This window comes from Elaeis guineensis, chromosome 10 (assembly GCF_000442705.2).
Source record: "Elaeis guineensis isolate ETL-2024a chromosome 10, EG11, whole genome shotgun sequence".
Taxonomy (NCBI): domain Eukaryota; kingdom Viridiplantae; phylum Streptophyta; class Magnoliopsida; order Arecales; family Arecaceae; genus Elaeis; species Elaeis guineensis.
Window position 1 is genome coordinate 38,225,943 of NC_026002.2, and position 25,039 is coordinate 38,250,981.

Consider the following 25,039-nt stretch of genomic DNA (forward strand, 5'->3'; position numbering starts at 1 on the left):
CAGCTTTTCAGCATGCCAAGTTAACCGGTTGGGCCCCGATCTCAGCTATGGAATAAAAAAAAAAATAAAAAGAATAAAAAGGTGTTGTGGGGCTAGAAAGGTGTTGGTGATTGGTTTGGCAGGGAAGAAAGATTCATCTGGTTTGGCAGGAAAGAAGGATTCACCTTTCTTTGCACGGATCCATTGTGCATGAATCTATTATTAGATAATGTAATAATTATTTTGAGATTTATACAAATAAATAAATAAAATTCAGAATATTTTATATTTTGATATCTATGTATGTCATAATCAAACAGTCAGCATTGTGAAAGAAAATCAATCAATCTTTTGTGGGAAAGATACAACCCCAACCCTAGCAATAGGCATCTATATGCGCAAATTTTGAGGCATCAATCCATTTCTTCTTTTTTTTTTTTTCTTCTAATGTGGGCGGTGGTGGTGGTGATGGGAGTTGGTTATTTCTGATGTTTGATATTAGCTTATCATTTATCTTCTCAAATATCTACTCAAAGCAATCTTCTGAGTTGGTTTACGTGAATGCCTAAGTGCAGACCATTGCCACTCTTCCACTTTACAGCAACCAGGATCGCTTTTTTTGGGCCGTATTTCCCGGGTGCCAAGATTTGGTCTTAAAGAAAACGTAATTGCGTAAAAAGACGCCACGACAAAGCCATTTGCACCTACAACATTGGTTTTAGCTAGGAAGGGGCACTAGGCTGGGCTGGAGTCCATTCCAACAAAGCCATTTATATTAACCCAGCATTTTTTTTTTTTGGGGTATAAACGAAAACTAATGTGCATTAACACAATAATCAATAAATTTATTAAATATATATATATATATATATATATATATATATATATATATATATATATATATAAAGAGAAACCTCCACCAAATCTATAATATAGAAATTCAAATTTGAAATTTGAATTCCAAATTTTCCTCTACCAACCCATCAACCAGCATTGAAAATTTCAAATTCTTTCGAAACAATCAGATTTTGAAATTTGAATAACAAAAGAAAAAATCACCATCATATCGCTGTCGAATGATGCAATACTGACCACTGGAGAGGAATATCGATCAGAGACCGAGGTGATAAGAGAAAAGAAGAGCGATGTCGACCACCACGTCAGGAGGAGAGAAGAGCGACATCGACCACCATGTCAAGAAGAGAAGAGTGTAGAGAGGAGAGCAACATCGACCATCACATTCGGCAAAAAGATGGAACCATTACCTGCCGGTGATGATCCGATAGCAGCGTTGGAAGAGAGTCCAGCGATCTAGAGAAAAGAGGGACGAGAGAGAGAAAGAGATACGGTACTAGAACGAGAGGTGACAGCCGGCCGACTGTGGTGGAGCACAGCACCCGATTGAGAAGGGGCTACTAGCAGAGGGAAAAGCCGGCTACCAGCGGAGGGACCTCCGTCCGACGGCTATAAGATGAGGGAGAGAGAGAGCCAGCTTTATTGGAATGTGACCAAGCTTAATGCTTGCATATTAGCATGCTACCCAAAAAATTAACAATTTACTCCATCAAGTTGGGTTTCCCTCTCATACACTCAAATAAAGAAAAAATGGCCAAGCTGAGGAATCTTCTTAAACCTCAAGGAAGTGCAACCTAGGTTACAGATGAGAAATAAATTATCACAAAAGATGACAGAAGCACGAACCACGTCCAAAAACTTGTTAAAGTCTTAGTTCCATTGGAAAGGGTTGATACAATGCATTATATCATAGATTGGGTCCTGTGGAAAAATGCTGATAAGGGACTATACGTCCTCAGTTTCTTGAAATTATATATGATCAAAAAATGTAGCTATACCTGTTTAAAAAGATGTGATCAAAAAAGGAAAAAAAAAAAAGAAGAAGGAACTGTGAAGGGTTCTCTAATCCCATGAGACCAAAAGGATGGATGTTCCTTTTTGAATTGTGAACTCACATGATTTTATTGCGTTCTTTCTTAATTGGTTGTGCAGCACCCAATCAGCTTCATTATGATGGAATTTTCTCAGGTTTATCTGACATATAAAGGCCAATCAAGGATCACAAATCCTAAGACAAGCGAATCAATGCCTCTACCATTCATCAACTTTACAGAAAGTGGTGCAAATTTCGTAGTCTTCCAAAAGCTTCCCTCAAATCATCTGTCACTGTATCCTTCCTGAGACTTCTGAGATGAGGTTGATAGCTTTATAAGGTACATGGGCTCCCCAAAGTGGAGAGAATTGGACCAGTACAATGAGCAAATGCAACAGAACAAACACCAAATGGGAGGAGAATGGAGTTTTGAAAGGAGAGAGGCAATGCTACCATCATTTTGTGTGTCTCTTTTTAGACAGGGTCTTCATCATGCCTTTGAATATTTTCCAAAACCAAAATACATTCATTAATGCCAGCATTGGTGGTACAGTCCCCAAACTGTAGCGCCCAAGGGGAAATATTGTCTTCACCTGAAACAGAAGGATAGATAAGAAGAGGAGGAAAAATTTAAGATTTTCATGGTAAGATATTATATTTGTTGTGGAGAAAAAATGGGAGACAAACCAACCCAGTCATCTTCTCAGTGAAACTTTTCAACATTAGTGTTTCTTATAATCCCCAAGACTTGGTGCTTGGGAAGCAAATCCTAAGTTGATGATGGCATTTCCAAGTATTGATGGCTGCTTACAAAATATAGTAGTAGAAATACTTTTTTAATAGAATTTATGGAAAACAAATCCAAAGAAAGGTGCTGACATGCATCTTGGGTGAAGTCTTATAGTGTTATATATTGGGTGTAAGCCTTATAGTGTTATATATTGGTTTGCATGCCTTAAAAGGAGAATGTGCATGCCACTACTTGCTGCTTAATTTTCAGTATTAATGATCAAAAAATCTATCTCATATATTGGGTTTCCTTATCAACTTAATCTGCAGCATACCTGATCAAAATGGAGATACATGTGGATGAAGAAATAAATGAAGAGAAGGATCCTGGCAACCTAAAAACAGACAATCCCCAGGTCAATGAACAGATTACAGATAACAAAAGCTTACAAACCATATTAGTAGCATTCAATGACCATTTTGTTCTCATTTGAGTATGAACCCATGTATTCATGCAATATGTGAATACTTAAGAATGTTGAATGCTTTTAAAGATCCAATTAGAAAATCTTGTTGATGTTATGTTATCAACTGATGTTATAACAAGTCGATAATAACAATCATCAGAATCCAGAGTAGGTCATTAGAGTCCATCCATACATATTCAACTTGTAAATAGCTGAGAAATGAGATTACACTGAGGCTTGTGATACGCTCTTTGGCTTGCAGTTAACAAGTAATATTATCCCCTATCTAAAAGCATGGTCTATATGAACTTGATCGTACCAGCCATCCGAGGAACAAGGCCATGCCATTGTAAATGTACATGTTAGAACTTTTCTGCCCAGCGGTATCCAAATACCTGCAGTCATCCTTTTGGCTTTAGTTAAACAAATATATCTATATATATATATATATAGTCAAATGTTTGCAACAGGGAGTCAGAACATACCATCTAACATTTACAAAGGGAGTTGTAGCTTCAGAAAACAAAACCATGAGAATGTAAACATGTGCTTTGCCAAGTATCAGAGAAAAAAAAATTGAATACATCGAGAGCCCATGATGCAAGACCTGTAGTGAGAATATTACAGGTTTAATCTACAGGAGAAAAGAGAACAATATGGGTTTAACGCACGAGAGAACCTCAACATATCAATGCATTGAAGTACTTACGTATTCCTTGCCACCTAAAGAAGGGAAAAACTGTAGAATCATTGCCATGTCTGAGAGAAAATAACCCAGAGAAATCTGTAAAAAAAAAAAAAAAAATCAACCTATTGGATACAAGTTGACGATTAGATGAAAAAAGCAGTCCAGTGTAAAGCAAAGCTAACTACATTTAGATCAGTTGCTTGGCACCCCTCTCCTCATTTTATGCCCCTAACCAGAGGTTCTGTGTTTGACCAAAGAAGCCAGAATTCATCACATGAAAAAATACACACAATCAAAGTTGAGGATGGGTTCATTTAAGATAGCACTTATTACGTGTCTAACTGACTATATCCTTAAATAGACACCATAACAAGAGAAACTTAAATATAGGAGAAAGATAGTAAAGCTCAGACATCATAGAACAATAAAAACTAGCTAGTAAATAATGCTAAAACCTAACAAGAGAAAACAAAGATAACCCGTCCCATATTATTATTGTTGTTAGGATATACCGGCTGACCCCTATATGCCGACTTATCCTCGAAACGGTCCGACCGACGCCCGACTCTACCCACCGGACGGACTGACGACTCCGACAATGACTGCCGACAATATCCGGCCAAAGATATGCCGGCCAAACAGACCAATATTGTTTCCAACCGGCCGAACGGCCGAACCCATATCACCGACTCACTGTCGGGGGTGGCAGCCGACGTTCAATTTTCACAAGACACCAGATCAGCCGACGGTGTTTTTGAGTCATCACCTGACGTCTCAGCAATCAAATACCGACATATAGTTGGCCAGCCCATCCAAACGTCGTACAACCGCTATGGGTTGTTGTCCTGCCAAAGACATGCTGCACGACCGCCATGGGGCGTCATCCTGCCAAGGGTTAATGCTTGTGACCTGACAACCCACGATGATTTGATAGCTCCCGACGATTTGACAACTCCCCAGTTGTCTACACCATTAATGGCGGGACCATACCGCATACTACTATAAAACGGGATAAGGCAACAGTTTTGGTAAGCTCTCTATCTCTCGCTGAGCCCCTGATTTTTTTCACTGTTGCCTAGTCTCCTCTCTGACTTAAACATCGGAGGGTCCCCGCCGGAGGCATCTCCGGTCAGTGAGGACTTTCCTTGCAGGTGCGCATCCCCGACGATCAGACGACGAGGGGATTGGCCGCAACAGATTTGGCGTGCCAGGTAGGGGGCTGCGGCCGCGGCGGCGGTAAGATAGCGAGCTCCATAGAGTTTGAAAAATCTTTCAAGATGACAAAAATTAGGGCTCAGCGATCGAGAGCTACTGGATCGATGAGGCACTCTTCCCGTTGGAAAGAGGCCCCTCCTTTACCCTCCATGGCGGAACCCAGCTCTCCGCATCCGGTGGTGACCATGGAGGCATAGATTGCGGCGATCGTGCAGAAAATGACTGTTCTGACGGATGCGGTCAAAAACCTCCAACAACAACCGACCCAGTTACTGCAACCGCCGGCGGAACAACCGACGGCGCATCCGATGCCATCCAGAAGCAGCCGCCGATGCCCGCATCAACTTCCGTCTCCTCCTCAAGAGCAGCCGTCTCAGCACTCCCACTGAGAAAGGGGGAGGCAGCCATGACGTGACACCCACCGGTCTCGGTGTCCCTCTCCTTCTCAGCTGAAGTGAGCGAGGAAGGAGAAGCGGCCGCGGACACCATCCGCCTCACTCTCAAATTCGTCAGAAGGTTCGACCCCTGGGGTTTCTCAACACCGAAGGTTGGACGACTACGAACGTAAGTTCGAAAAAATCGATCGTCGGCTTGCCCAGCTCTAGATGGATAGTCAGAAGTCTTCAAACGACGTCGACTTCCGAACCACCCAACCTCTCTCCCGATTTATCCTCGACGAACCAATCCCTAGTCGATTCAAGATGCCTCATGTGGAGCCTTACGACGGCTCCACCAACCTAGTTGACCATCTGGAGAGCTACAAGGCTCTCATGATAATTCAAGGGGCAACCGATGTCCTTCTCTGCATCGGCTTCCTCGCCACACTTCGTAAAGCTGCCAAGGCCTGATACTCCGGCCTCCGCTCAGGAGGTATCCACTCCTTCGAACAGCTCGAGCATTCTTTCGTGGCCCATTTCAGCACCAGCTGGAAACCACCACGAACCTCGGATAGTCTTTTCTCCCTCAAGCAGGGAGAAAATGAGACACTCCGACACTTTGTGGCCCGATTCAACGTGGTCACACTCGAGGTTCGGGACCTCAACAAAGACATGGCCATCTCGACCATGAAGAGGGGGCTAAGGGGGTCCCGATTCACATATTTCTTGGACAAGACCCTCCTCCGGACGTATGCTGAATTGCTGGAGCACGCGTACAAATACATGTGCACGGACGAAGGAGCTTCCGACTGGTGCCTGACCGAGAGCACGGGCCAGAAGGAGAAGCGAAAGAAAAATCAGGCTCCTACTGAACCCAGCAGGCCCCCGACAGATAAACGGGTCTCGCCCCGACGATGGAGCCCAAGATCGCCCCGACGGTGGAGTCCGAGACTGACACATCGCATGTATGACTCCTACACCCCTCTCTCTGCTCCTCGTGCGCAGATCCTGATGGAGATCGAAGAAGTGAAATATCTGCGACGGCCTTTGCCTTTGAAGGCAAAGGGCCGCGACTGAACAAAATACCGCCGATTCCATCGGGGCCACGGTCACAACACCGAGCAATGCATCCAACTCAAGGATGAAATAGAGGTCCTCATACGATGAGGGTATCTCGAAAAGTATCGAAGGGACCCGCCGACTCGATCCCTTCCCGATCGACGATCCCAACCGACTGAAGAGGCAGCGAACAATCAGCCTACTACCAGAGTCATCAACATGATCTCCAAATGACTGGACCGAGGGACGACTGCTGAAGGAGAGTAGACGAAGAAGCCACGCCAGGATGATGTAATCATCTTTACAGATGAAGATGCTTGGGGAATCCAAACTCTCCATGATGACGCTGTTGTTGTCTCGCCAACAATAGCGAATTATGATGTAAAAAAGATTCTTGTTGATAATGGAAGCTCGACTAACGTTTTGTTTTACTCGACCTTCTCGAATGCGACTGTCAACCGACCGACTCAGGAGATTCTCTACGCCCCTAGTAGGTTTCATCGGGGAGGCCGTCACAGTGGAAGGAGAAATTGCTCTTCCCATGACAGCTGGGGCCGAATCATGACAAAGCACCGTTTACATGACCTTTACGGTCGTCCGAGTACCTTCAGCCTACAATGCCATACTTGGAAGACCCTCACTAAATGCTCTCAAAGCGATAGTCTCGACATATCACTTGCTGGTCTGATTCCCGACTAAAAATGGAGTTGAGAAAATATGCGGGGATCAACAGCTCGCTTGGCGATGCTTCCAAATCTCAACTCAAAATAATAAATCGAAGGATTCCCTGTCGGTCGACAAGTTGGCCCAACAGAAAGAGGAGGAATGGGGTGAACCGGCTGAACAGCTGATTTTCTTCCCGATGGCAAAGAATCCTAAACAGGTGATTTGGGTCGGGTCGCAGTTGTCCGACCCGGAGCGACAGCAGCTGATAGAGCTATTGAAAGCCAACGCCGACATATTCGCTTGGTCGATAGTGGATATGTCCAGCATTCCTTCGGAAATAATGACTCATCAACTCAACATCGCCCCTGGCATGAGGCCGGTGAGACAGAAGAAACGGTCTTTCGCCCCCGAAAGGCAGAAGGCCATCGATGAGGAAGTAGACAAACTACTCGAGGTGGGCTTCAGAGAAACCACATATCCCGACTGGCTCGCCAATGTCGCCATTGGTGAAGAAAGCTAACGGAAAGTGAAGGATCTGTATCGACTACACCGACCTGAATCGAGCCTACCCGAAGGACACCTTCCCACTGCTGAAGATCGACCAACTGATGGATGCGACATCCGGTCATCGATTGCTCAGCTTCATGGATGCCTTTGTCGGATATAACCAAATCCGGATGGCACCCGAGGACGAAGAGCATATAGCCTTCATGACCGCCAAGGGCCTTTACTGTTACAGAGTGATGCTCTTCGGTCTGAAGAATGCCGGAGCCACCTACCAGTGCCTCGTCAATAAGATTTTCAAAGCTCAAATCAGACGCAACATAGAGGTGTACGTGAACGACATGTTGGTGAAGAGCACACAGGCTTCAGATCATGTCCAAGACTTGGAAGAAATTTCCCCACAGCTCCAGCAGGGCTGGGGTTTCCCTTGGCTGCCCCATCCGTATTGAGTTTTACCCAGCCCTCTTCATTTTCGCACTCTTCCGCGACATCGGATGAAGCTAAATCCGACCAAGTGGGCCTTCGGGATGATTTCGGAGAAGTTCCTTGAGTTTTTCGTTTCTCAACGCGAAATTGAGGCCAACCCCAAGAAGATAAAGGCGATTATCGACATGCGGCACCCAAACACCAAAAAGAAAGTACAGCAGCTCAATGGAAGAATCATCGCACTCAGCCGATTCATTTCTCGATCGACTGAGAGATGCCTCCCGTTCTTCAAAATCTTGAGGCAGACAAAGGACTTCTCTTGGCCGAATGAGTGCCGGCAAGCCTTCGAAGATTTGAAGAAATATCTGACTTCTCCACCCCTATTTGTAAAGCCAGAGGTCAGAGAAATATTGTACCTCTACTTGGCTACCGTCCCAGGGGTGGTTAGTTCGGTACTCATCCGGAAGAACGAGAGCCAAATTCACCGACCCATATATTATACCAGCAAAGTGCTCCACGAAGCCGAAACTCGATACTCAAGAGCAGAGGAAATGATATTTGCCTTGGTTATATCAGCGCAATGACTCCGTCCGTATTTTCAAGTGCACGCCATCGTGGTCCTCACCAACCAACCCCTGAGGGCGATCCTGCATCGCCCCGATACATCAGAATGACTGGCAAAATGGGCGGTGAGACTGAGCGAGTTCGACATCTAGTACCGACCGTGACCTGCTTTGAAAGCTCAAGTCTTGGCCGACTTCATTGCGGAATGCCCGACAACCGACCAAATATCGGAAAACGGGAGCTCCAAAGAAGCTGTGACCTCTGAATATAACCCCGGGTCAACCTGGGTATTACACATAGACGGAGCTTCCAATGCTCAAGGGAGCGGGGCCGGGTTCCTGCTTACCAACTCGGAGGAAGTAGTTACCGAGTACGCCCTCCGATTCAACTTCGAAGCCTTTAATAACCAAGCCGAGTATGAAGTGCTTCTCGCTGGCTTGAGAGTGGTGAAGGAGCTCGGGATCGACAGCCTTAGAGTCTTCTCTGACTCCCAGCTGATTGTAGGGCAAGTCAGAGGTGAATTCGAAGCGCGGGATCTGACCATGGCAAAATATTTTCAGAAGGTAAGAGATCTCGTGGCGCACCTCAAGTATTTCAAGATCTCCCATATTTTTAGGATGGAGAATGCTCAGGCTGACGCACTCTCCAGGCTTGCGACATCCGCCTACGGCACTTTGGGCCGGACACTCGTAGAGAGTCTCGAGCAATCGAGCGTCAATAAGGCTGAGGAGGTGCTACAACTGATGATCGAGCCAAGCTGGATGGATCCGATTGTTCAGTATCTGACTGACAGAACCAGCCCCGAAGACTCCGCGGAAGCCAAGCGACTTCGGTGGATGGCCTCCCAATATGTAATGATGGACGGACGACTCTACAAAAGGTCGTTCTCCATTCCCTTGCTAAAGTGCCTGGGACCGACGGACGCGGACTACGCACTCAGAGAGGTACATGAAAGGATCTGCGAAAATCACCTGGGGGGCAAATCCCTGACCTACAAAGTCCTACGGCAAGGTTACTACTGGTCCACCATGAAGAAAGATGCGGCCGATTTGGTTCAGAGGTGTGAGCCGTGTCAAAAGTACACCAACATACAACACCGGCCCGCCAACCAACTGACTTCCATTATCGCCCCGTGGCCCTTCGCCCAATGGAGAATCGACGTACTCGACCCTTTCCCTCCAGCGTCTGGCCAAAAAAAGTTCATAGTCATCGCAATCGACTACTTCACCAAGTGGGTGGAGGCCGAACCCCTGGTTCAAATCACCAAGCGTAAGATGGAAGCTTTATCCAGAAGTCCATCATCTCCAGATTTGGACTGCCACACACTATCATCACCAACAATGGGCAACAGTTCGACAACCAAAGCTTCAGAGAGTTCTGTGCAAGATTTTATATCACGCACAAGCTGATCTCGGTCGGGCATCCACAATCCAACGAAAAAGTCGAAGTAACCAACCGGACCATTCTGCATGGATTGAAGACTCGATTGAACGAAGCCAGAGGCCTCTGGGTCAAGGAATTGCACTCGGTCCTGTGGATGTACCGAATGACACCCTATGTCCAGACCGAAGAATCTCCTTTCAATTTGGCCTATGAGACGGAGGCAATGATCCCACTCGAGATCGGGCTGCCATCGAATAGAGTTGAGCAGTACTGTGAACCAGGCAACTTCGAGTGTCAGAGAGCCGACTTGGACCTCCTACCCGAGCTCCGACGCAAGGCTCAACTCCGCATGGCTTCCTACCAATAAAGAGTGGCCCGATACTACAATGCTAAAGTTAAGCCATAGTTTTTCAGACCTGGAGACCTGATTTTAAGAAAGGCGAAAGTCTCAAAGCCTCTGGATCAATGAAAACTGTCCCCGAATTGGGAAGGACCCTACAAGATAGCGGATACCTGCAGGCCGGACGCCTACCGACTTGAGACCCTAGAAGGGATGGCCATTCCCCAGACTTGGAACGCCGACAACCTGAAATTGTACCATCAGTAAATTTTGTATGCCCTTGTTCGGAATACAACTCAATTTCAAAACCCCAGAGTCTACAAAGTTCGACTCTCTGCCGAGGGTCGGCCCTCGCCAGAAGTACGAGCCCCGACGCCCCGACTTGGGCCCAACATTTTGTTGGGAACCTACGGCCCGATCGTCGAACACACATCGAACTCTTACGAGAACCGTTCTGTCTACACTAACGGAAGGCCAGCGCTGGCGATGAAACCTCTCTAAGTTGAAGCCGTGCTCCTTCCACAATCGACTCTCGATCAATGCAGTTGGCTAACTTGCCGACTTAGCTTCGGCTAAGAAGGACAAAATGCCAAGATGACCGCGGTCGCACTTGCGACATACCGACTTGGTCATGACCGGTCGAAGGATATTCGGCTTGCCACCGTTTATCATACATCGCGACATATACGTCCGACCAAGAGCCGGGCAACGGATATTCGACTTGTCATTGTTATCCTAACCGAATACGTTGGACACTACTTGACTATCAGATTCTATGGAATGATCGTGTCAACGAGCTACGTTCGGATATTGGCCGACACCCGGCCCGACGTGCACGCCTGACCAAGGTCCGGGCGATGGAGGCTCGACCTACAGTCGGGACGCCGGCCTGCGATCGGGGCTTGCTCGGCTCTTAGCATAGCGCATGCTACTGACTACCTTGATTAACTACGCTGGATCCTACCGAACGTCCTAACGAGGTATGTCGGAGCTACGACATATACACTCGAGGATGTCTCGGCGAGACATACACTTTGAACCGCATGCAGAAAAAAATTTGAAAAGTCTTCGATTTCATTTAGTTGAAGTTAGACTTACAAAATTGGGTCGAAGCCCGATTACAAGTATCAAAGGCGAAACAAAAACAAAATAAAAACAACGGAGCAGATACTCCGACTACTCGTCGGAATCGACTTCCTGCATCGGGAAGGGTTCGGGAGCGATCGGTGTACCCGCTCGAGTCAGAGTGGAATCGGAGGTTGGAGCCGCCTCACCTTCGGTAGCTCGTTCCACCGACCCAGGGACGGCCTCCTCCACAGCCATCTGACCCTCCGGTATTGGGTCGGTCTCCTCCTCTGCGGTCCGATCCTCCGACCCCGGAGGGACGACGCTGCTCAGGTCGAGTTCTGGGTATAGCCTCAAAATTGCATCCCAAGCGTCCTCATACCCCACTCGGTAGGAGGTGAAGCCGCTCTCGAGAAGCTCCTCCCGGTACTCATCCGAGCTGCAGAAGTCCTCCACCGCCCGGCTCAGCGCCTCTTTAGCTGACTCCGCCTTCGCTATGTCGGCGTTGGCTCGGGCGGAGGACAGGTTCTCCTCGGCCTTAGCCAGATTTTGCAGGTTGATCCAAAGTTGTTCGTGCTCGGCCTCAAGCTCACTAATGCAAACATCCTGCTCACGCTGCAGCTGATGAACGGAACGGGTCTTGCGCTTGACCTGCTCACGGGCCGACTGAAGTTCGACCTCCGAGGCAGCCAGGCCGTCAGTGAGTCAAAAATTCTCCTCCTCGAGCCTGGCCTCGCGGTCGACCGACAGCTTCAGCTGTTCCACCAGCGTCGTCTTCTCGGCTTCGACGGTTATCGCCCTATCCTTCTAGGCCGCTCGAACGTCGCCAAACCTCCGGTACCCGACCTCCAACTCAGATATGTTGTAGATCAGCTGCAAGTAGAAGGCAGGTCGTCTAAAAAATAAAATGATGAAAATAATAATGGAGAGGAAAGAAAAAAAAGAACTCACCTCGATCATGGTTGGGTAGAATGAAGAGAGCATCTCGATCACCGGCCGACTCTTCAAGAGCTCCCAGTCGGTCGGGAGAATGGTTGCCCGACACAACCTCCTGGCCAAATTGTGGTTGGCCAGGGCCGATGACACCTCGAGAACCCGAACGTCGAACGACACGACACAACCCGCCGACCTTAAGTCGTCCGTCGGTGCCATCGGAGCCTTCCCCTGATCAGTCGCCCAGGCTCGGAGATCAGAGAAAAATGGAAAGCTTGAACTCGACTGAGTTCCTCCCGAGGGCGTGATGGGAGCCGCCGCAGGTCGTTCGGGCTCACGTGCATTGACCCGAACCTCTTCCACAGACGGGGCCATCGATATCCCTTCGGTTACTTCCTCCGCCACCCCTTCCTCGGACGGCACCTCGGGTGCCACCGTCGATGCTGATAAGGCGATGATCGGTTCAAAGCCCGATGCTCGTTCGATGTCAGGCTGCGCAGCCGCCATCGCAACGACAGTCGGGGATGATGTCTGGGGCCTCTTGGGTGGCCGCGAAGGTCCGGCCCCGGACGTCGGTCTCTTCCTCGCCGCGTGCTATCGAATGTCGGCATTTGTTAGTCTTACTCTCGGTGGCATGCCTGCAATTTCAACGAAAGATTAGCACAAGTCTGAAGATCGATGAAAAAGTCAAAAGACGACCGACAGACCGAACTGTACCTAAGCGGGGGATCGAACTTAGGCCGGCGTCATAGAGAGCTTGTTCGGTGATGAGCTCTCTCTGCTTCGGCACCGACACATCCTTCAGTCAGTGAAAGACTGAAAGTCCTCTCGATCTTCTGTCTCCACCCGACTGTTTTCGTTCGACTGAGTTCGAGGATCACCCCAGCGAGAAGGAAACCCCCAGGGTAGCGAAGAAGAAGCGAAGAAAAATTGATTCTTCCACCCATGGATTGACGATGGAAGACCGATAATGAATGAAAGGCCCTTCCGGGGATTGAAGAACCACCACCCTCGGGCTTTCGGGTGAGGTCGGAGGACGAAGAACGCCCAGAAGAGAGAGATGCGGGGAAAGATTGGCAAGAGCCGACACAACAAAGCGAAGCTGATTATTAACCGGACTGAGTTCGGCACCAGTTGCGTTGGGCAAAGCCCGTAATAATCCAAGACATTCCGGACGAACTCCAGAATCGAGAAGCGAAGACCTGTCCAAAGGTCCTCAACATAAAAGGCCACCTTGTCTGGAGGTGGGTTGTTAACCCGACCCTCAGCCCCAGGGGCGAAAAATCGGAACTGCTCCGGGATACCATATTGCTCCCTAAGCCGTTCGACGTTCGGCCCCGAAAGTGAAGAAGCCTCCACCTCCGGGGTCGACCGCAAATCATCGGTCAGGTTCTCTGACTGACTTCCTCGAGGAGAGGTTCTAGCCATAACGCTAGCCCCAAAAAAAGAGAATAAAAAGGAAAATGCAAAGGGAGTGAGGACGCAAGGAGACAAGAATGAAAAGCTTCAAGAAGAGCTTTCAAAGAAGGAGGACGGAAACAGCTACCTGGGACTGGGAGACAACTCGACTGGACCTCAGCACCAGAAACAGGGCAGTAAAAAGTGAAGCTTTGGATACGAGTGGCCATATATATATAAGGCTCTTCGACGGTCGAGATGAAAGCGTGCCAAATGAGGGTTTCCCGAATGTTGACACGTGGCAGCGCTTGGGCCCTTCCTCGATCCGACGGTTTGATGCACCTGCCCCAGATCGAGCCACGTCGCCTCCATTCGTGCGAACGGTTCCGGCCCAATAACCCCCCGACGTGTGGCGGAAAAATCGTGTCTCAGAATTAATTAACTGACGGTGGTTTGCGTTCCCGATAAGACGTCTGACATCGGATCATCCGTTGGTACGATCGTCAGAGTCGGGGCATGACGTGATGAAAAACCACTCCTTTCGTCCGAGGCCGTCGCCCACGTGGTAATGCGGGCCAACACGACATCGGACTCAGGAGTGGGGGGGCAACTGTTGGGATATACCGGCTAACCCCTATATGCCGACTTATCCTCGGAACGGTCCGACTGACGACCGACTCTACCCATCGGACGGACTGACGACTCCGATAATGACTGCCGACAATATCTGGCTAAAGATATGCCGACCAAACAGACCAATACTGTTTCCAACCAGCCGAACGGCCGAACCCATATCACCGACTCACTATCGGGGGTGGCAGCCGACGTCCGACTTCCACAAGGCACCAGATCAGCCGACGGTGTTTTCGAGTCATCACCCGATGTTCCGACAACCAAATATCGACATATAGTCGGCCAGCCCATCCAAATGCCATACAACCGCTATAGACTGTTGTCCTGCCAAGGACATGCTGCACGACCACCATGGGGCGTTGTCCTACCAAGGACATGGGTTAATGCTTGTGACCTAACAACCCACGATAACCCACGACGATTTGATAGCTCCCAGCGATTTGACAACTCCCCAGTTGTCTACACCATTAATGGCGGGACCATACCGCACACTACTATAAAATGGAGTAAGGCAACAGTTTTGGTAAGCTCTCTCTCTCGCTGAGCCCTTGGTTTTTTCCACTGTTGCCTAGTTTCCTCTCTGATTTAAGCATCGGAGGGTCCCCGTCGGAGGCATCTCCGGTCAGTGAGGACTTTCTTTGCAGGTGCGCGTCCCCGACAATCAGGCGATGAGGGGATTGGCTGCAACAATTGTTATTGTCATCATTATCTTTGTGGATTTAGTCCCCAATTACAAAGTCAAGTAAATGGACTAGAAAAGAATATAAATTCTTATCAGAATAACTATCATTAATTCTTAAATTGGGAATCCATTTTCTTATCTCAGCTTCACATTGACATATTCTAAATGGTCTCCACATAGCACCATGCAACACCACACCTCCCCCACACCCCCCCCTCCCTTCCTTCACTTTTGTGCCACCTCCCATTAAGCGATCAATTTCCTCCTCCTAATGATTCAATTGGTGATGTTCATATCCATGGAATCACATTTCAAGTGTTGGAAATTCTGGAATCTCCATATGCAAATAACAGCTATGAATCCCTTCAGTTGGGGACAAGTAGCATCTCATCATTCGACAACGGAGAGAGGAGACAAACTACCAAAAGGCCAGCTGGTTGGCACCTCTCTCCTCATCACTTGTATTAGGGAGAGGGTCCAACTTCAACTCAGGATGGTGGCAGCGCGATGGTTATTCAACAAGAAGCAAAAAGAAATAAATACAATAAGACATCTATGGTGTCATGATGTGTTCCCAAAGCTATTACCATCATTTTATTATACTAAAATGGCCCATCAGTTTGCAATGCACTCTATTAAGCAGCTAATAGATATCATAAAACTTCAAAGGCGTAAATAGATGTCTAGACATAGTTGAGTTTTCCTGATCTTCTCTATGTTCAGCTTAGGTTTCTTATTCTTTATGGTCACTAAGCAATCCATGAAAAGAACATGGGAATTCAGTAACTTTGACAACCAAAACATGATGTTCTATTAAGCACAATCTTCAAATAAGATGCAAAATTGAAGGCAAAGAGACAGAAGAAACAGACAAGCAGGATGCTGTAAAGCAGAACATCTGTCAGATCATGTAGCTAAACCAGTCTGATAAAACTCGAAAATAGAATTTAGCTGGCAGTATGTGAACAGCGCATCATCTCTGAGAATGCTACAATTTGCACAGTGCCATTACAATTTCACTTCTATTTCACTATTTTTTTTAAGGGTATACCATAAGATATTGTTAAAAACACATGCAGGAAGCAAATGAACATAAGCAAAAATTCTTCAATTCAATTTCATTTCAGAAGCATCTTAAAAGAGAAAACAGGATGATCCTGCTATCAACTTATCAATTCATCTACAAAAAACAAAAACTCAGAAGTACAATTAACAACCAACAACTTAACCAATAACTTACTCCAAGCATGGTGTCAGATAGCACTGATTTTCTGTTTATCATTAGCTCTTCACTAGCACCATCCTCGAAAAGGTCTGATATCACTAACAGATAGAAAGAAGCTGCTGCAGCAAGCACTGCATGAAATGTGGAAAAACCCCTGCATGAATGAGTTGTTAAGGGATCTTGGACCTATAAAAATAGGTGAATAGATAACTGGAGTCATCTCACTAGTAATGGTATATTTCTAAGTATGTCTTACCTATTGTTCCACTCGATTTTTTGTAATTTGCTTAGCTTGCTGTATGCCTTAAAGCACCTCGAGCTGATCTGACAAGTAATTTCATATACCTTCATGAAAAAGATGCTTTTATTATAAAGGAAAAAAACCAATAGATGCGCGTCTGAGAATCACAACCCCCACCCCAAAAAAGGAAAAAAAAAAAGGGGTAAATGTAGATTAGCAGTAAAGAGATGTATTACTTGAAATCCTATCTTTTCTCCTCAAGGAGCATTAAAAGAAAAAGGCACCAAAGCATTGGTTCCATTAAAAATCAAACACATAAATAGTTAATTGTAATCACAAAGACAAATATCATGGAATTTTCTCTTTTCAAAGAAACAAAGAAGTTCATTGGAGACATCCAAATGAAAAGGTAGCCATCAGTTCTATATTAGAACCTAAATTAATTGCTGAGGAGCAGTGTATCCTTTTATCTCAAACAATTCCCCACTAAATGACGAGCATTATGCTACAAGTCACTTATGGCCAAGAACTTGTTAATTTTCAATTTCAAATTTGTGTGCAAATTTTGCTGGCATGGTAATGGAAACAGCTATATTATTGGGTTTATATACCCTACTTTGGTGACTTAAAAGGTTACAGAAGTAGGAAAAAAAGGAACTAGAAATAATAGGAACAAATAAGAAAAGAAGATCCACCTAAGATCTTGGGTAAGTGATTTTCTTATGTCACCCAAAGACCATTATTTTGCAAGTATTTTTTTATATTTCTCTCATGCATATGCACATATAACTAGGTATGCAAGGATAGGTCAAATAAGGTTATGACCACCTAAAATGTTAAACTCCTTGCTATTGCTTTATGACCCATAACAATAGAATTTTCATTTAGATGTACTCCCATTTGATGGATCCACAAATTTATCTGTGTTAATCTTATTTCTGAAAGCATAAAGTGTGCTTTACAGTGAGCAGGTATGGTAAAAAAAAGCTTTGTCCTCTCTGAAGCACGACCAAACAGCCTTTCTTGCACTGTGGTACGAGGATTTCAGATGAACCGTACAGGCTGCTGTGCCTTGGATAATTAAGTAATAATGGCACTACGATCTAAGGTACAAGAAGATAATTGACATACCATTACGGTAAATGTTAAATGACTTTGCTCAAACTGTTAAAAACACTCAAATCTTTTTTCCTTGCCATTCAATTTAAACAAGGAAGAATTGTGAGTTTGTGACCCTCAAATTTTAAACATCAGGACTACTAGCATTGTACTCAGACCGACAATGGTGCTTGCAATATTATATATGTGCGTGTGTATATATATTGATGAATGGACAACATGGTTTAGGAGTTTCCATAAATGAAACAGTAGTACCACTACCCTCTGAAACAACTACAAGCATAGCCATGATGCAAAATTTAAAAGACACCAGCATAAACCCTACCACAAACAATTAATTTAAATTAAGTAACATGCCCCAAAACAAAGTTTTTAGCTCAATAAAGTGCTTACGATCTTGCACATGATGATGCCAGAGAAGATCGATACTGGCCAAAGAATTTGCTCGGTCAGAGTGAAATTTCCATCCATCGCCACCTTCCTTCGAACAATCTCCAGCCCACAAACTAAAGCAAGCCATAATTCGATTTCCATCAGCCTCAAATAAATTAAAAACCACAAACTAAAGCAAGCCATAATTTGATTTCCATCAGCCTCAAATAAATTAAAAATCTCCTATTGGGCAAAATTAAAGGGTCCAGTACTCTCCAGAAATCTGTTCTCCCTCCAAAAGCTCCAAAAGAAAATTAAAGAAAAGAATGAACAAAAGAAAGCAAAAGAAAGGACCTTTATTCCCGTTGTCTTTTAATTAGAACTTCATTTCAGAACCAAAGAGCATATGGAAGAAGAAGAAGAAGAAGAATGAGATTACCAGACCAATTAAATTATGTAGGACAAGAACAATAAGAGCAAACACTCCAAAGGAATCATAATAACATATCAGGATGAACAAAAGAAAAAAGCAAACGAAACTGCAATCTATTGGTCTTTTTAATAGAACTTCTTCTATGAAGCCAAAGACTACATATATAGAAGAAAAGCAGAGACCAATTGACCAATCAAGCTCTATAGGAAGATAACAAGACGAGCAAACACTCCAGAAGATACATTTAAACAAATAAGAAAAAGAGAGGATCTAAGAGAAAGAGAACAGACCTGGGTGAATGAAGAGAAGGCTGAGAAGCTGTCTATTAGATTTTGTTCTCCGGGGTCTGTTTAAGAGAGCCGAGGAGTGGGAGACCAAAGGGGTGGATTGACCGAGGAGTGGGAGGGAGAGAAGAGAGGGCGTTGCAACCGTTGAATCTGCGGCACCGGACCAGTGACAGCGAATCTAGGCGGCATCTTTTTGAGAATCTAGTGATGATTTAGAAATATTGCCGTATCTGGTACTCTTTTATTTTATTTTTTTAGAAGTATTGCCGTATCTGTTTATTTTTATAGTTCAGCTCCTGTCACGGGGTTTTGCCGCTTCCGGGCGGGTCGGCTTTCGTATCAAATGGGTTTATTTTAAGGGATTAAATGCCCCGTAAAATAGGAAGACCGACAAAGTCCAACTGTTATCTTGACTTAGGATTTTCTTTCCTCTAGAACAGCAAACAGGCATTGTTATAATGATTGGATTTTTTTTATTAAAAAAAGACTGGAGAGATCTCTCACACACGCAAACATACAAAATTCTCGGTCTTGCATGATATTGTCACGATGATCCATGATTGAACCAATACCTCGTATATTGCATGAGAGTATCATCAAGTTTTTTGTATAATTGAAATGGCGTTTCTGTTCTTTTTGTTTGACAAAAAAAATTATATGAGTTTGATAATGAAGTAGTGTGCAAGTTCTATCATCAAATAAGGAAATGATAGAGCTTGGACTATAGTGCATCTAGTTTCTGTGCAACGGAAGAGAGCTTCACTTTTCTATGAATTAGAAGTTAAAACAATAACATCTGCTGTGTCATGAATTTGTTAAGAATTCATGCTCACTCAAAAATATAAAGTATTGTTCAGACAATATTAGGGAGACTTAGAAGCAAGAGGATGTAACTATACAACAGTCATAAGCATATAATTCAACTACTAAACCTGGCTTGTAGTAAGAAACTGGGAAGCAAATGCTATAATAAAAAACTTTGATGAAAAGTATATTAAATCTTTCTTGCTTGGGACTTAGGAGAGGTGTAACTAACATATCAGCAATTATCCGAAATATAAATTGTTGTATAGAGGATGTAACTATACAATGGTTAGAACCATGTAATTCAAGTAGTAACCCAAGTCTATAATAAGAAAATTGAGAAAGAAATGCTATTATGAAAAATTTCGGTAAAAAACATATTACATCTTCCTTGTTTGGGATTTGGGAGAGATATAACTAACGTATCAATGATATATATACGAATTTTTTCGATAAAAATAAATTGAGACTCTTGAGCATCATGAACTCCAACCAAAATATTTGTGTTGCCATGAACAGGTTATATCATGAACAGCCAAACCTCATTATGGCTCAACATCAAGTGCCCTTTTTTCTTCACCAATCATAGCTTAACCCATAAGACCAGAGAAGTTGAGCGGCACACGTGAAAGCTGCGTATAAATTGGACCGATGAAAAAATTTGAAATTAGTTGCCAAAAAAAAAAAAAAAAGGAATCCTGTATCTTGCTTGCGCTCGAAGAACCTGACACGTCACCCAAAAAAAAAAAAAAAAAAAAAAAAAGCTGTTTGCTGATGTTGACGACCGCGCGAATTGGACCCGCTGGCCAGGGACTAGTTTAATGGGTTTGATTTGACCAATGGTGATTAAAAAGTTTGGTCGAGCAGTCTCTGCCTGACTCGGTCAGTTTGAATACTTCTACGTAGACTTGTCAAAGGGCGCTGGCTCTTCTGATCACTTATTTATCCTGGTCCACTTAATGGGAACAAAACAAAAAAAAAAAAAGGAACCAAATATGAGCCACTAAATTATATCAAAAACCACTTGCCCATCCATTGATAGGTCCTAACCAAACACATGACCACATGAGCATCATGCATGAAGGCCGCTCATGGGAGATCTCTCAAATATGTAAAATTAATCAGCAACCTGGTGATGGATGTACGTGTGACAATTGATTTAGAAAATAATACATGAATAATTATGTTTTTTGTTGACATGGAAAATAGAAAGTTCATTCAAAGTCATCAATACAGAGCAGAAGTCAATAGTATTTTCCAACTATAGCTTGGTAAGCCTATCTCTTATCCACAGAGAGGAGAACCTCATTTGAACTTTCCAGAGTTTTCCTTCCCCACCCCCCCCCCCCCCCCCCGCCCCCCAAGGTGTTTGACATGCATTTTATTTTCTTATAAAATGACCAGTGAAAATTTATTCTTTTTTTCTAGTTTTCAGAGAAAATTAAACACTTGAAGCATTTGGTGCAGACGAATGTTGTCCACCCACTTTATTTTGATAGCATACCCACCCAACTACTTGACCCTTTTTTTTTTTTTTCAAGGGTAAAACTACTTGACATGTAAAGGACCATTATAATGCATGATGGGAAGTTGGTGAGAATACCATCCACAAAATTAATCATTTCAACTAATTAATTATTACCATGCTGGTCAACAATCCTAAAGGAAAGTTGAGTTCCATAAGAAGCGCAAATCGTCAGAAAAATAAAATATTCTACGACAAGCCATTCCCATCTCTTAGTTCTTTCAGGTGTAATGCTACTTGAACTCTAAAGTCACATCAAATCACATAGAATTATAGAAATCAATCCCATCATCATCAGTATCATTCTTTGTTCAAGTTTTCAGAAATTTTTAGGTTATAACTTTGTCGAGTTTCGTTTGTTTCATGCTCTTGATGTTACATTGGAGGCTCGAGCCCAGTCCCCTGTCCAAGTCCAAATGACGTGCCGGAGTTAACTGAGGCCAGGCCCAATCCGCTCAACAAAATTTCTACATCGGCTATTGGAAAGACCCAAAAAACGCGTGCAAAAGAGAGAGCGCTTATCCAAGGAATCCCAGCCTTCATTTTGGCCTCAAGGCAACACAATAGACTCCAACTCATTGTTACCTGATGGGCCAACTCAGAAGATAAATTTCAAAGGATTACAATACCACCTGATACGGTTCACACTTGTAGAGAATGATGGGCAACTAACAAATCTCCAAATGAATTACCTTGTAACTCCTTTTTAAAATGCTTTCATACCATCTATATTACAAAACCTTAATGAATGAAATAGAGTTTCTAAAAATCATAATAAATTGAATTAGATTATATCGATAAAAAATTGGCCTATTCCAAGCAAACACAATTATCAATAAAGAGGGAATTAAGAATTATGAACCAAAATCCCAACTCAAATCGGCAAGAAGATGTTAAATCCTTCTTATCAACTTTCTAAAGGTGCCGAGATATTTAGCCCTTCTTTACTACTCATTTATATTTAATTTTCGATCTCTCTACTTTATTTCCTTTTATCAATGTCAAATTACTCTTTGATACTAGTGTATCCTTTGTACCTATTGCGGCCAATCCCTCCCGTCGTCCGATCGCCGATGTCGTGCACCTGCAAGAAAAATCCACACTGACCGGAGATGCCTAAGTCGGGGACCCTCCGACGGTCAAGTCAGAGAGGAGACTAGGCAACAGTGGAAAATCAGGGGCTCAACGAGAGAGAGCTAGGGAGAAAGAGAGAGACAGAGAGAGAGAGAGCTCAAGAGCTTAGGGAGCTTTGCCCCCTCAACACTGTTGCCTTACCCCATTTTATAGTAGAGCGTGGCGTGGTCCTGCTATTAATGGCGCAGACAACTAGAGAGTTGTCAAATCGTCGGAGGCTATCAGAATCGCCGTGGATTGTCAAGTCACCGTGGGCCATCAAATCACTGGGATTGACCTATGTCTTTGGTAGGACGATGCCCCAGGGTGGCCACGCCGCATGTCCTTGTCAGGACAGCAGTCCATAGTAGTCGTACGGCATTTGGGGGGAGAGCTGACTGACCATACGTCGGTATTCGGCTGTGGGACGTCGGGTGATGACCCGGAGACACCATCGGCTGGTCTGGTGCATTGCGGGAGTCGGACGTCGGCTGCCGCCCCCGATAGTGAGTCGGTGATCTGGACCCCATCGCTCGGCTAGTCGAGAACAGAATGGGTCTGCCCGACCGGCACACCTTCGGTCGGATAATGCCGGCAGCTAACGTCGGCAGTCGTCGGTCGATGCAGTCGGTAGAGTCAGACGTCGGTCGGACAGACCCGAGGGTGAGTCGACGTAAAAGGGGTTGGTCGGTATATCCCAACAGCTGCCCCCCCCACTCCTGAGTCGGATGTCACGCTGGCCAGCGTCTCCGCGTGGGCGACGGCTTCGGACGAAAGGAGTGGATATCCATCATGCCGTATTCTGATTCTGGAGTTCCATCATGTCACGCTCAGACTCTGTCGACCGTACCAATGAACGGTCTGATGTCAGATGTCCCATTGGTATCAGATGTCCCATTGAGAACAGGAACCGCCGTTTCCGCCGTCTTCTCGGGAACTTGAACCGCCATCTCCTCGGGAACACAAACCACCGTCGGTTAGTGAATCCCGAGACACGATTTTTTTTTACCACGTGACAGGGGGCCATTGGGCCGAATCCGTTCACGTGGATGGAGGCGACATAGCCTGATCTGGTGGTGGATGCGTCGAATCGTCAGACTGAGGAAGGGCCCAGGCGCCGACACGTGTCGGCATCCGAAAAGCCCTCATCCGGTGTACTTTTATCTCGACCGTTGATGGGCCTTATATATGTGCGGCCACTTACATCCAAAATTTCACTTTTACTGCAAATTTGCTTCTGGCACTGAGGCTTTGTCGAGTAGTCCCCCAGTTCCAGGCAGCTGTCTTCATCCTCTTCCTTTGAGTTCTTCCCGAAGTTTTCTGTTCTTGTCTCCTTACACCCTTCCTCCTTTGTCGTTTTCTTTTTGTTCTTCTTTCTGGGACTAGCATTATGGCTAGAACCTCTCCCCGAGGGAGTCAGTTGGGGAACCCGACTGACGACTCTCGATCGACCTCGGAGGTGGAGGTTTCTTCACTTTTGGGGGCGAACGTCGAACAGCTCAGGGAGCAGTTCAGTATCTCAGAGCAGTTCGAGCTCTTCTCCCCTAGGGCTGAGGGTCGGGTTAACAATCCACCTCTAGGCCAGGTGGCCTTCTATGTCGAGGACCTTCGGGCATGTCTTCATTTTTCGATTCTGGAGTTCGTCCGGAACATCTTGGATTACTACGGGCTCTGTCCGGCGCAACTGGCGCCGAACTCAGTCTGTCTGATAATCAGTTTCACCTTGCTGTGTCGGCTTTTGCCGATCTATCCTCGTATTTTTCTCTTTCGGACATTCTTTATCCTCCGACCCCACTCGAAAGCCTGGGGGTGGTGGTTCTTTAGTCCCCGAAAGGGCCTCTCGTTCATTACTGGTCTTCCATCGTCGATCCACGGATGGAAGAATCAGTTTTTCTTTGCTTCCTCCTCACTACCTTGGGGGTTTCCTTCCCCCTGGGGTGATCCTCGGACTCAGCCAAATGAGAACAGTCGGGTGGAGGCTGGAGACCGAGAGGATTTCCATCGATTCAAGGACGTGTCGGTACCGAAGCAGAGGGAGCTCGTCACCAAGCAAGCTCTGTACGACGGCCTGACTCCGGTCCCGCATTTAGGTACTGTTTGGTCGGTCGGTCGTTTTTGTCTTTTTTATCTGTCTTTGGACTTGTGCTGATCCTCTGTTAAAATTGCAGGCATGCCGCCGAGGGTGAGGCTGACAGATGCCGACATTCGGCAACATGCAGCGAGGAAGAGGCCGGCTACTGGGGCCAGGCCCTCACGGCCTCCCAAGAGGCCTCAGATAGCATCCCCGACTGACACGACGGCAATGCGGCCTGACTCTGAACATGCTTCGGGCTATGAGCTGGTTATCGCACTGTCGGTGCCGGTGATGCCGCCCGAAGCACCATCCGAGGGACGGGCGGTCGAGGGAGCAGCTGAAGGGGTGTCGGCTGCACAGCCCATAGAAGAAGTTCGGGTTGAAACACGCGAGCCCGAACGACCTGCATCGGCGGCCGTCGCGGCCTCGGAAGGGACCCAATAGAGCTCGAGCCTCCCATCTTTTCCCAACTTCAGGGCCTGGGCGGCTGAACGAGGGAAGGCCCCGATGGCGTCGGGCAACGACATAAGGTCGGCCGACCGCACCGCATCGTCCGACGTCCAGCTTCCCGAAGGAGCGTCGGCCCTGGCAAACCACGATTTGGCCAGGATGTTGTGTCAGGCGACCATCCTCCCGACCGATCGGGAGATCATGAAGAGTCGGTGGGTGTCCGACATGCTTTCTTCCTTCTACCCGACTATGATTCAGGTGAGCTCCTCTTCTTCCCTTTTCATTTTCATTATTATTTTCTATTAGTTCTATCTTCTGACAATCGGCCTGTTACTAGCAGCTAATCTACAACATGTCCGAGCTGGAGGCCGGGTATCGGAGGTTCGACGATCTCTGAGTG

General features: G+C 45.8%; 1 protein-coding gene across 1 annotated transcript; it reads right to left on the reverse strand.

The window, feature by feature from the left end:
- Nucleotides 1–2,002: 2,002 nt before the first annotated feature.
- LOC105052349 (uncharacterized) lies at nucleotides 2,003–18,843 on the reverse strand. The gene is made up of 9 exons (XM_010933125.4): nucleotides 18,677–18,843; nucleotides 17,975–18,087; nucleotides 16,478–16,566; nucleotides 16,237–16,375; nucleotides 3,773–3,847; nucleotides 3,549–3,670; nucleotides 3,383–3,458; nucleotides 2,932–2,991; nucleotides 2,003–2,460 (listed from the first exon to the last, which is right to left on the reverse strand). The coding sequence occupies exons 2-9, from the start codon at nucleotides 18,050–18,052 to the stop codon at nucleotides 2,323–2,325; spliced, it is 777 nt and encodes a 258-aa protein (XP_010931427.1). The 5' UTR covers nucleotides 18,053–18,087; nucleotides 18,677–18,843; the 3' UTR covers nucleotides 2,003–2,322.
- Between the last annotated feature and the right edge of the window lie 6,196 nt (nucleotides 18,844–25,039).